This window comes from Macrotis lagotis, chromosome 2 (genome assembly GCF_037893015.1).
Source record: "Macrotis lagotis isolate mMagLag1 chromosome 2, bilby.v1.9.chrom.fasta, whole genome shotgun sequence".
NCBI classification, from domain to species: Eukaryota; Metazoa; Chordata; class Mammalia; order Peramelemorphia; family Peramelidae; genus Macrotis; species Macrotis lagotis.
In genome coordinates, this window is record NC_133659.1 from 275,882,113 (window position 1) to 275,896,020 (window position 13,908).

The 13,908-nt window shown below is 33.8% G+C and overlaps 1 protein-coding gene across 1 annotated transcript in view; it reads right to left on the reverse strand.

Moving 5' to 3' along the window:
* Nucleotides 1–13,908, reverse strand: part of CAND1 (cullin associated and neddylation dissociated 1) — a 39,832-nt gene that overhangs the window by 12,152 nt on the left and 13,772 nt on the right. Inside the window, exons 3-7 of the mRNA XM_074226195.1 lie at nucleotides 10,832–10,986; nucleotides 8,916–9,039; nucleotides 7,684–7,940; nucleotides 7,335–7,440; nucleotides 6,790–6,935 (exon numbers count right to left, since the gene is read on the reverse strand). Of these exons, the coding sequence (XP_074082296.1) occupies nucleotides 6,790–6,935; nucleotides 7,335–7,440; nucleotides 7,684–7,940; nucleotides 8,916–9,039; nucleotides 10,832–10,986 (788 nt within the window). The remainder of the gene's footprint in view (nucleotides 1–6,789; nucleotides 6,936–7,334; nucleotides 7,441–7,683; nucleotides 7,941–8,915; nucleotides 9,040–10,831; nucleotides 10,987–13,908) is intronic.

Sequence of the window (13,908 nt, forward strand, 5' to 3'; positions counted from 1 at the left end):
TAGTCTTCTCCTTATAATGAAAACAAAACAAAAAAAAGGCATGTAAGCAAAAGCCAAGAGATACCAACCACCTGTGACAGTATAGATAGTACTCTATATCCAGCTGCCACCTCTCTGGGGAAAGGTCTGTTTCTCTGGCAATTCTCCAAGACCATTGTGTGGTTAACAATTCAGAGTTCAGCTGCTTCTTGATATTTTTCTTTATATCACCATAGCCTGTGTGTACTGTTTAGTCCTGCTTTCTTCGTCCTATAGTACTTCATCCACGTGTTCCTGTGTTACTCTCCATGCTTCCTATTTGCTGTTTCCCACACTGCAAATAATTATCTCTCTTACTCATACACTAGAATTTGTCCAGCTATTCTTTAACAGGCTTCCACCCATGTTTTTCCTGTCTGTGATCTGCTCATTTGTGCCATGGACCCCTTTAGCAGTCTGACATATGGAACTCTTCTCAGAATGTTTTTTAAACCTGGCAATGTTTTAAAACGCTGGTAAAAGTTCATGTTCTACCAAACTACTTCACTGACAGTTCCTAATGTAAAGACTTCATTTTCCAGTAATTTGATCACACATCCCTAATGGTTCTTCAATTTATCTAACACTAGACAATTCTGCTTACAGTTCTTCCTTATCTAAGCTATTCCTAGCTAAGTTTATTTTGCAATCAATACTATTAGAAAGTTTGCTCTTCAGTCAGCTGGGTGGCGCAGTAGATAGAGCCTTGGCCCTGGAGTCAGGACCTGAGTTCAAATTCAGTTGCAGACTTGGGCAGGTCACTGAACTCCATTGTCTTGCAAAAATCCAAAAGAAAAGGTTTTATATCCCCCCCAGTGCCTAGCACATGAGACACTTAGTATTTATTTGTTGATAATACATAATTTTAATGAATACTGCTTTTTAACAATTTGAGATTCATTCAAAGTTCTCATGATTTCTATTTCCCCAGTTCTATGAAGAAAACCCTTAGAATTGCAATTGGTATGATGCTGTTTATAAATTACTTTAGAAAGTGTTATTGTCATATTGACAAAGCCTTCCTCTAAAAAAAAATTTCCCCCCCCTTTATGTACTTACAAATGTGGCACAGTGAAAAAAAAAAGTGTTACAGTTGGCAGTGAGAAAAACCTGAGTTTACAGGCCTTAAACCCCTGACTAACTGTGACCCTGAATAAACCACTTAAAACTTTCCATCCCTTCATCTGTAAAATGAGGGTAATCACATTTAGTTCACAGATTTGTTATGAGAAAAAAGAAAACATGTATACAATGCTTTGCAAAACCTCAAACACCCATAAAAACTCTATTTTTTTCCTGTCAAAAAGCATTGAATTTATATTAAGTCCTGAATATTCCCATTAGGATGACTGCCAAACATTCTAATGCATTTTGTATTTTCCCTGTTTCATCTGGATTTATAGAGATTTTTGATTTTCTGTTAAGTATATAAATTATTGGTAGGCTAACTTTTTTTTCTGATTCTAGATTTCTCAGTAAATTTAACATAATATCTTTAAATTTTTCTTATAGCCATGCTATGGTTAGTTTCTATACCTCAGACCAAACAAAAATATAGAAAAACAAAATCCTCAAATACTACAAAAGTCTTCATTGCAAATAATGCTTAACTTTGCTTTAGAAATGTAAAGTCTTGTTAGGAAAATTAAATATATACCACTTATATTGAAGGCCTTTCCATGGCTAAGATTTTCGGGTTATATAAATGCAACCATATCTCATCTTTAATGTTATTTCAGTTATATTTCAGTGCTGGTTTGGTTTTTTTTTAACCTTTCTAGTTGGAAAATGTAGTTGATCAAATTCAAGATATAAAGTATTATCTCTAGATCTTTAGCTATTTTAACATTGTTTACTGCTCAGGAAGCCTTTCTTCCTTTCATTCTTCTTTTGAGTTTGAGTTGAGTCTTGTCCTAGATACTTTAAGAAAGCTAACCTTAGTTCTACATATAAACAACCATCTCATATACCTTCAGAATTGAACTGTTTCTAAGTGAAAGAGAGTTCATCTGAACAGGGACAACATTTTTGTAAGCTCTAAACATCTAATAAGCTTTTAACTAGAGGTTAATACTGATAACAGCTAATTCCTTTGTTTTGCCTTTGTGAAATTTGGAAAGTATGACAATCCCAATTCACCTAATAATAATAATAAATATATACTTATATATTTGCATCTTGAAACTTGTCTTCTTTCGTCAATTATACTTCAGGAAGGTTCTTAGGCAATTGTGGTCAATTTTGTTTTAAAATGAATGTATATTAAACCCTCTAAAGCAAAGATGAGGCAAATACTACTAAAACAATTTATACCACCTTTAAAATTTTATTTTTCTTGGAGTTTTTTTATAGGTGTTTTCTTTTGGAACACTACTAAAATCAAAATATTTTTTGCTTAACTTCACATATACAATTGAGATTCCAAAATTTTTAAATTTTAATTTGGAAATATTTAGCAAAATGAAAATACCAGGGATCTGTGTTTACTCCCCTGATTCCATATAAAGTAAAACAATAATGGATAAAATAAAATAAATAATACTTGCTCACTGATCTGTGTTACACATTTCCAGCTGAATTTACGTATTTTAGCCTCAAATACTGGAAAAGCTGTGCTTCACCTAAGATTGCACAATCCCTCACAAACTGAGTTGAGCGCATAATACTAAACACATGTCTGTTGCTATTTCTCTAGATGTCCCCAGTGTAATGTTTGTAGGCCTTTATTATACATGCTCATTTTCCAAAGTCGAGATGATGCATTTCATGTATGTGTGTAGGACAATTAGTACTGCCTATCTAGATTTTTAACTGCCCCCAAAAAACAACAGGGGTTGCAGGCAGTCCATCTGCCTCACTGAACGAAGCCTGCATGTGCTTCCTCTATTAAGCTCATACAGTGCAAATCCTGACTCTTGATATGTTATGCCTTCCCAGTCACGGACCCTACCACTGCATGTCACTGAAAAATACAATTATGCTCCCTATGTGAATGTTATAATCCATGAAATTTATTCACCATTTATCTGAGGCTTAATTTTTTGCCCTGAATTTATCTGCAGTTCTTATTTTTCCTTATATCCATGTGTCTTTGTTCTGACTGAGCCCAATGCTTCACAACTCTGTAGACCACAGTATGCCAACAATGCCCTACAGTTTTCCTGGCAAGAAAACTGGAGTGGTTTGACATTTCCTTCTCCTATATATACATGTGGGAATTTACAATTCTCATCTCTTAAGATGACTTAGACAATTTGGCTTTCTACTATGATCTGAATAAATTAACATGATCCAGAAATTAAACATGTAGAAGCAAATTTCTATTTTTTAAACTCAGAGTCAAGATAGTTTTCTCCATATTCTCCATCCTTGCCATAGAAGAAAACATAATTAAGAAAAAGAAAATTTACTGTGGGTTGGATTCAATACGTATTCCAATTCTGCTGAGATAGCATAGAAAAACTCTTTCATGAACCTTGCCAGTCTTTGGAAGAGATAGTTCTATAGGTAATAGAAGTCTAACCTTTTAGTACCAATGGACAGAATTGACCAAGTCCATAGAACTAAACTGCAAGTTCAAAATTAAAATCACTCAATCCCTCCAAAATTATAATTTAACCAGATCATTTCTTTACAAACAAGTTAAACAAACCTTCCGCATGAGTGACAAACAATCCAGACCAGGGTTTAGCTATGTAAAGGGTCAAACCCAAGGCACATTAAATTTAGTCAAACCACTCCAAACAAATTATTTGTCTAATCAGATACAGACTTCTCCAAGGACAATTTTCTTTTCAAAAAAGATTTATTCTAAGGGGGTGGCTAGGTGGCATAGTAGATAGAGCACTGGCCCTGGAGTCAAGAGTACCTGAGTTCAAATACAGCCTCAGACACATAATAATTACCTAGCTGTGCAGCCTTGGGCAAACCACTTAACCCCATTGCCTTGCAAAAACTGAAAATTTATTCTAGTTTCATGAGTTAAGCATGAAGAATATGCATCTGTCAAGCAAGGCTAGCTGAATTCTTGCACCAAGCACCTATAGTAAACAGGTACGTCACTAAGGTTCATCATTCCTACTGACTGATCTACTCCCACAGGAAGCTGGAGAGAAAAGCTAGAACAGAGTCACAAATTGTAATGATTAACTTCTATTCTGAAGAAGCATTTTCATCATTTTGATGGTCAGGGTGGTAGTTTCTTCATCTATCAGTAGTGTCAGGACACATGGGTCCCCACTAGGTGATACTGGGTTGGCATATAGGTCTTTTAAAATATAAATATCATATTTCACGATAAAAATTCTAATTGTTACATAAATGCCACACCCAAAATAGAAGAGGAGAGGGGGTTTTATGGATACCTGAACACCTCTCACTGCCAAAGGTGATCAAAAGATCATCAGGAAGCTCACCACCTCCTCGCCAAAAAAGGAAGCAACAGCAGTCATTTCCAGCTTTATGTCCAATACAACGTGCTTCTTAAGAGCCTCCCAACGTCCTGTGGAGCCATGTTGATGATATTGTGAACCAAGGTTGGAATCTTTCTAAGGTTGTCAGGTCATGCCCAGTCAAATCCAGATGCAAGAAGGCACGGGAAAGGTAATTACCCTTGAGACATGGGCACAGCATGGATGCTCATAATGATATGGGTGGTAGAGAAGGCAACAAAGCTTCAATTGCCTATACATGACTGGTGAATTAATTAAAAGCTTCAAATGTGCTCTCTGTCACTTTCTTTTTAATGGCTTTAGTGGATTAGGGCAGTTACCATAAGCAGCAAGACAGGTTGTTTCTCAGGGGTCACAAGGTATAATGCCAGATTTTTTTCATCTCATCCTTAGTGGCTAACAATCCCATAGAATAAAGCTCCAAAATCAATATAACCAAGAAACAATATACCACACCCACCATGAAAACTTTGGTGTCTTGGGTGCCCATAAAAATGAAATACAACTCCAAGGGCATCATTTCCCAGGCAACACTGTTTTGTATATCAGAACAATGTTTGCTAAGAAATGGCACTCCAGACCAAATCTGACCCAGGCCAGAGCAAAGAAATCAGATCCTTCTGCTGTCCAGGCTTCTATATCCTAACCATCAACCCAGCCTAAAAGTAGTAGGGCACAGATAGATATTGGGCCCTGCTGCTTTTAGGCTGGGTTGATGGTTAGGATATAGAAAAGTCTGGCCACAGACTTTTCGCTCTATCCTCCAACCCTGCATGTTCTAGCTCATTGTTAACAAGCTAAGGTCTTGAGCACATTTACCACTGCTGCAGGGAAGGATGTGATACTCTCCTGTCCTATAGCTAGGACTTTCTCTCCTCCAGTCAGTATTTTTGTGATCTGAAATAGAAGGCTCTCTTGATAAAAATAAAACCAAAAAAGCTTATCTGTTAATGCTTCCTACTCCCTCATCCCATCCATGTTAGCTTTCCACTTCTCTCCCCCTATTCAGCTGTCACCCTCTCCAGATCCTGGGGGCAATTACCAACCAGTAGCCAGGTTGGGTCATCTCAGGCTTCCTATCAAGGTCAATCTCTTGCCTTTGAGGTCAATTTTACAGTAAGGAGTGATGACATTCAAACAGCACCCACATGTATTCCACAAACACAACTGAGTGAATTTGTTCTATTTAAAAATAACAGTGGATTCTTTCATTTTCCTGTGTGCCTAATCCCCTCTGCAAATATCTGGACTTTACAAATAGATACAGTTCACTCACATCTTTATGAAAACTTTCATTTGTCTCTACTATCCCCTAAACTATTTTCCTTTATTTCTTCCTTTTCATAGAAAAACTCCTGGAAAAGAAACGTATATTCAGTTACTTCTAACTGAAATAAAAAATTAAATACACTGACTGACTTAAAAAGCTATACAAAATTTAGTCTGTTTATAGTCAATAATACAACAATAGTAATTAAAAAACAAAGTTTTTAGAGTTTCAAGCACTAATAAAGTCATTCAAAACTCAAACGGATCACATATTTATTATACTGGTTATATACAAGGTGTTCCAAAAGTCTTGGTTTTACTTCAAAGCTCTAAGAGTTTCAAGCTATAAACTACACAAAGATTTTGGAGCACCCTGCATACTTCTCATATTAAGAACTAACTGTATGCATATGAGTGCATTATTTATCTTTTAACTATTCTCTTGACTAATTTATATCTGCTGAATTGAGAACGGTAGGACCAGAAATGATTATTTGTTGTTTGTTGATCAACATTAGATCTCATTCAGCATTGTGACCTACATTCAAGACCCAAGGAAATCATAATCATTCCTTCCTTGAACAAGTGTCCATTCTCCTAAATATAATTTGAACCCACCCTCCAAAAGTCAGAGAACTGAAACGTCATCACTATCTAGGACAAAAAAAGAACTGTCAAGCCATGTACTTCATTATGTGTTCAAATACTCATTCACACTCAGTCATTTCTACTATTCCTCTATTAGCAAAAACAGTAGCTCCATTAGTGGACAGCATGGAAACAGAAGAACAAGGTCAAAGCTGTGTCAAAGTCTATGAAAAAAGAAATATAGCTGTTAAGAGTAAATCTAAAGAGCTCTATGAATAATAATCGGATCATCTATTCATTACTAATCCAGGTTATCAAGAGCAAATGAAACAATGTTTTTTCAAAACAAAAATAAAATTATAGTCTGATTTATCTTAAGACATATTTTTGTTAAGTAATTTGGGAAAGCAGTTCAAATGAGTCAGAAGATTAACAACCTAAAAAATATTATTTTTGTGGATACCTTGATCATCATCATCACAGCCATCTGCATCCATAGCATTTTCATCTTCATCTTCATCATCATAATTATAATTGGGATCATAGGTAAGATATTTAAGACAAATATTTATAATTGTTGAAACATGGGGATAAACTTCCTTAGGACATCTACAAATAAAATTTACCATGATTATATTAGAAGGGAATAATAACTCAAACTGAACATTTTTCCTAGCAAAATAGAATAATCATATATACTATATATTTTTTCAAAATACACCTTAAATTCTCAAGTCAATTTCCTTGTAGACAAGCATTAATAGTGCTCAAATAATAACTTGCTCACTCTTTCTAGAGACAAAGAAATTGCATACAATCATTGTTTTGGCCATAAAATCATTCAGTAAAAAGGACTTGGATCTGAAGTTAAGTGAAACTGTTTACATTTTCATCAATATAAAACCCATCTTTCCATTTGCAAGCTCTACATCAGATGATTCTAATCTTGAGTAATAATATTTAATTTAATAATAAAAGTGGTAAAACAAGGATATTCAAAATACTTACCTTCTCACAAACGATTCAAAGGCTTGAATGCAATACTCTCTTAATTCGTCATCATCTACATTACAAAATTTTACTACCAAGGGAATTATTTTCTCGAGATATTCACCTAACAAAGAAAATTTAATTTATTCATAAGCATATGAAAACAAATTTTGAAACATACAATTTTTTTTTTTTGCCAAGCAAATGGGGTTAAGTGGCTTGCCCAAGGCCACTCAGCTAGGTAAGTATTAAGTGTTTGAGACCGGATTTGAACCCAGGTACTCCTGACTCCAGGGCCGGTGCTTTATCCACTGCGCCACCTAGCCAAACCCCAAAACATACAAAATTTTAACATCAGATTCCTTACCTATTCTATGACCTGCTTGTCGACTAATAGCAGCAATACATTGTATGTAGGTCCTTGTTGTAGACATGGAATCATTTTTTGATAGCTCTGACAACAGATGTTCAATGAGATCAACAAAAACTATATTTCCACAGCTCATAACCAGGTGGCCAAGAGCAATGATAGTTCTTTTCCTCACTGCAAGTCTGGGGCTGGTCAACTGGGGGAGCAGACAGGTCAAAATTGAAGGATGGAAATTAACAAGAAGTCCTCCTTGCCTTAAAACAAAATGAAAAGACAACAAATCAATTCATAACACCCAACCATTTATTAGTGAATCAGTGAAAAATGTTTGGCTTCTTCAGTTTTACCTCAACTGAATTTGACCTTTAAAATGCCAACAAATTGCCAACTTGTCATAAATACAAAGGAGAAAGAAGCAGTTAAAAAGGAAGGAAATTGCCACTATTACATGCAAACTGGAAAATGGAGCACTTTTAAAATTAAAAGCATAAAAGGTGGGGCCTCTTGTCTAACACCCTCTTTATCCCAAGAAAAATTTGCTGACATTCCAGAGTATCCATGAAACCTGTATGTCAGAATTTCACTACCTCTCTATCTGCACATTCCATTTCTTAACAAATATAATTGTTAGGAAATTTTTCTTTGTGATAGAGTAAAAGTTGCCTTTCCAAGTTTTGCCCTTATTTCTTCTTTGAAACAACATGGTGCTATGAAGAGTACAGCTTTCAGAATCAAACTTTCAGTTCTTTTACATCATAATCTATCTCTTTTTTCATGTGTAAAAAGAGAGATCAGAGAAGATAATCACAAAGGTTCAGATTACTTCCTTCTAGTTTAAACTACTCAGAGTTGAGTAGATCCAGTTTTCTTTATGACATCCCTTACAATATTTGAAAGGCTAAAAGATTAGGAAATTACAGCCACAGAGGTATTGTTATAATCTAATGTTTCTTCTAGCTGAAGATTCAGCATTCAAGTATACAGTTTACATTCTGATAATCAATAGAGAGGGAGGAGTACAGAGGGAGAAAGGGAAGAGAGATAAGGACAGTATCTTAGAGGGATGCTTTTTGGCATCCTCATATGCCTTAGATTTGAATCAGAAATGTAGGAGGAAAGAAGCCTGAGTAGGCATTTTAAGGAAGCAGAGGTTTTTTAGTTTGGAAAATAAGGATTGCAGGTAAAGTACATGGCATTATATATTAAACACAAAAGGAGTCATAATTTACCTGCTCAACATATCAGCCATAATATCCAAGGCTTCTAATTGAACAGAGACATCTTCCTGCTTCGCTATAGCACTTGTAAGACGTCCTGTGATCTTTTTACAAACATTAGCTGCTAACGCAGAACCTAGACAAGAAAACCAGTGACTATATTAAAATGAAAATGCATAAATGTTAAATTTAATCCAGTTCTCAATCACAAATATTTCCAGTTACTTAAAAGTATTTTATTACAATAAACAAAATTCTGTTAAAACTCAGCCCACCCAAACAAAACAAAAGAAAAAGCCACCACCATTACCACTTAGAACTTCTTGGCTTGATTTCAGAAACTGAAAGAACTATTCAAAGAAGGAAAAATGATCAACTAACAAATTACATAAGACTTTTAAATCAATTAGGCAGATGCCAATAAGATATCCTGGGTAGGAATAGCATAATAAACAGAGAAGTATATTTAAATATATTCTCTTATATCATAAAACAGAAGAGGGAGATTTAGACCCAATCTATAAATTTGCAGTAACACTAATAACTTAAAGCAAACAGAATTATCTTCTACTTGATTCCTTAACCCTCCCTAAACTTCTAGCTCAAAGTGATACAAACCTAACCACATCCAATGACTTTTAGAGGCTTTCAGGGTCTATACTCAGGAGGAGCTCTGCCTCTCATCTCTTAACACCTTGAGACTGTATACATGATCTAACCCTACTTCTTGGACTAAAAATGCATGAAATCAATACTCCCTACAGAAATGGTAGGTCAATGGACTCTCCTAATGCTCCCTCCATCATCCCCATGACTTCTGGTCAATCTAGCTGTTGTTCCCCTACATGTATTATTTCTTCAAATTAAATGTATGGCCCATCTCATGTCTGTATTAGAATACTCTACATTTAGCACACAGTAAGCACTTTTCATTCTAACTCGCTCTTTAAAAGAAAGCAGCAGGGACTCACAATCAACATGGTGGCACATGATTTTAAGAGATTTTTTTTAAAATTGACTTAACAGTACTGACTATATCATGAAAAGATTAATTTCTAGCAGATTATTTAGGGTGTCACTATAATTGAAAAGTATGTAATTTTTAAAATAGATAAGCAGAAAGAAAAATAATTTACTAAAGGATGACATATGACTAGACAAACCAGGTTTTTTTAACAAGAAAATCTAGAGAACCAAGAGTCCATAAAAAATTTTAAAGGGAGGAGAAACTATATCTAACATAAAATAATAAAGTAATTTCTAGTTATCAACAGGATGTTTTATCTTCTCAAAATAATGTCAATCCAAATTTCTCAATAAAAGATTCAATAAGCTGAGAATAATTTTTACTATATTGATCTGTGAAAATAAGAGCCCATAAAAGATTCTAAAATTTTTTAATCTACCTCATGTTCTTCAAAAGACTAGAAATTGATTAGCTTCATTAATTGCTTAGTCCTTAATTCCAAGACAAAGTTTTTCAGCAGATTCTACTTTAATTAGTCATTAATGAAACAATGCTTGTTTTTCTGTTATATTTAAATTTTAAAAAGTTAACATTTCAAATAAGTGAACCAAGCTCCACAAAAACAGCTTAATGTACTAATGAATGAATTATCAATTCTAATCAAGGCAGAAGTCTTCTTTTATACAATTAACACTGGTACTATAAAGTTAAATAATGCTCATGTTTGTTAAATTTGTCTTCCCTTAAACACTGAAGTCAGTCTTTCTAAAATTAAATCTGGGCCAAATGCACAAAATATAACAAATCCTATAAAATTAGTATTTAAAGATCATATCCAGCAAACAGTAAGATTACTGAACAAGTACTTTTTTTTTTAACATCTTAACTATTCAAAGGGATATTTATTTAAGGAGAATTCAAATAAAAGTAATTAGAAAGGAAAACAGACTATCTTTCTTACCACTGGAAGCAGGAGGAAGTTCTCCAATTACTGTTTTAAGGCCAATGCTTGATATATCTCGTAGTTGTTCTTTATCAGAGAGCATATTAGTACATAGAGTATCTACAATTGTTTCCACTTGATATTCTTTCACTTTACTCACCAAAGGGCCAAGGCTGTAATGTTGGGAGGGAGGGAGGGAGGGGAAAAGGTTAAAAAAAAACCCAGAAAACAAAAATTAGCAAAAAAAATCATGAAATATGTAGAACTATGTAATATATATCAACATTTTCCTTTCCTAAGAATAAAATTTTACCTACATATAAGTAAAATGCTACACTACTGCAAAATTAAAAAATAAAATAAAACATAAGAGTATAAAGTATAAGAGAATATAAAGGTGACCTCAAAGTCAAGAAGAACTGGGGGGTTCAAGTTTCAGCTCTGAAGCATATTGACTGTGACTATGGACAAGTCATTTAATCTATCAGTGTTCCAAAGAACTAAGAAAAAGTTGCAGAGAAGATGTAATGGTAAAGAAGTTCTTTACATGAAGGTCCCTATACAGAAGCAATAATACGTCCAGACCAAAATATGTAACATGTCATATACACACATAAATGTGTATGTGTGTAAGCATATTAAAAAATGTATAGTCACACATAACTTTATGTAAACACATACAGTTTTATTAAAATACTGACTAAATATTGACTAGACCACATATTTTGATGGACTGCTATACTTCATGCTAATTCCCATATAATCATATATTTTAAATGTTATGCTACCTGTAGCAATCCATTTGTAAAACAACTATCAATGCATTATGATTGAATGGTCTAACAAAAACCTACTTTGTGGACTAAAGATATAAATTTAACAATAGAATGTTACAGTAAAATTCATCTTTCAAAGTATATTCTATTTTCCTTAGTGAAAGAGTTATAGAACTCAAGATGTCTTCTCAAATAAAAAAAGAGGGTATAAAAGCAAATTGATAGATTATACTAAGCTATTAAATGTAGTCTATGACAACAATACATTTGTTAAAGTGAGAAAATCACTGAGACCTAGACAGTCAAAAAAGTCTATTTTCACAATGTTATTAGACTCAAACCAGCTAAGTAAAATCTCTCATCCTTGTGGATAAATTATGGGCTAGATGATAATATAATTAAACAAATCATTGGCATCCATCCTCATCCATCTAAAACTCAGTATTTTAACAAGAATAAAGATATGGATGGCATGCTGATCAATTCTAGAGAAGACACAAATCTGAGAGGAAAGATAGAGGAGACAAGATTCAGAAATATCAAGAAAAGTAAAGAATGGGCCAACAGATGAAAGTATGTAGAAATAAATGGAAACCACTCTACTTCTTTACTGGAGAAAGGGAGAAGATACCATTAAACACAGGGGGCATTATTAAACAATTCATATTAAAAAAGCGGGGGAGGGGGTACCAGTTCAATGAGTTAACAGTGCAATTACTGGTAGACAAAAAAAAAAGCAGATTAAACCTCAAGAGTAAGGGGTGGGGAATGGGGAAATAAATGATAGACAATAGAGCATTCTTTCCTTGAAAAGGATTTCAATGAATAAAACTGCATAGAAAGTTAGCTGAAATGCATATTAAAATTAATAAAGACCTAAGAAGATAGATTTAACTTGATTCTACTATCTGTGTAATATTAATATCATAGAAGAAGATGAAGAGTTTAAGAGCAAAAGTGTGTAAACTGCTAAATATTTTGGGATATAAAACATCATTTTGTATTGGAAGCACAGAAGTTCACAAGACCTCCTTTTTCATTTTTATTTAATATTTTATTTCCCCCCAATTACATGTAAAAACAATTTTTTAATATTCATTTCTTAAAATTTTGAATTCTAAATTCTCTTTCTTCCTTCCTTCTCTCTCCTGCCCCCAGAAGGCAAGCAATTTGATATGTTATACATATATGTGCAGGTGAAGACTTCCTTTCAAGCATCACTTTTTTCCAAACACATTAAATTTCTATGCTAATGTCTTGCACTACAGAAATTGGTATGATCTATTTCAAAAAATTCAATTCTGCAACTTATTATGAAACTTGATCTAAAGAGTTCTTATAAAGGATGTCAATGCCTTCATACCTCGAAAATAGCAGTGCTCAAAATACAGTTCTTGGGAAGTAACCATCACCTGGTGAAATTCAGTCATCTCCTAACTTTTTTTAGTCATGTACCCTATTCATAAAAAGTTAAGCATATACCTCCCCACCCCCACCCCCACCCCCAGAGAGTGGAATAGTTTTCAATAAAAGACTAATTTTCAGGGGGGAAAAAAAAGCAAAAAAAATTATCTAATTTACCAGCAAAGAACTTTAGAATTTATTTACTCATTTTACAATTAAGGAAATAGGCCTACAGGGTGGAAACACTTGTGTTTCAGTTCTAAAATGAGCAAATTTAAGAAAAGATGTTTGTATTTCTGACTAGGCTTGATTCTTCCAAAAATTTCTAAAAACTGTGCTATAAAATACTGATAAAAACTAAGTATTAGAAAATCAACATTTTTTAACAAGATAAAAACAAACAGTGAAGTCTAACTTTAAAAATCGAGATGCTACTTAGGCCTCCAGGGAGAGAAATATATTTGTCTACAAATAAAGATATAAAATTTTAATGTCAATTGAAAACAGAAACATCAAGGATGACAGCACTGCTGAATGTTGTACTTGTCTTATAGGGCTCTATGCAGTGCTGAAAATGAATTTTCAAACATCATTCAAAATAAAACTGTTAAGTGCTCAGTTCAGGATTATAGTCTGAGATTCTATCATTCAGCAGATTCAAAATTGAGAAAACTTTTATATAACAAAGCTTACACTCTCTTTGCCCCTTACACATAATACATTCTTCCATCTTTCACGGAATATTTAAAAATGATATTGTTTGGATATATGCCAGCTCCAGAAATCAGAAGAGAAACATAGGAAGGAAAAGGGTTATTTTTAATTAAGCAAAGCAGTTGTGAAGTCTCCCAAATTGGATAAAATAGAAATTGGTGAAAATAATAGACTGAGGGGCAGCTAGGTGGTGCAGTGGGC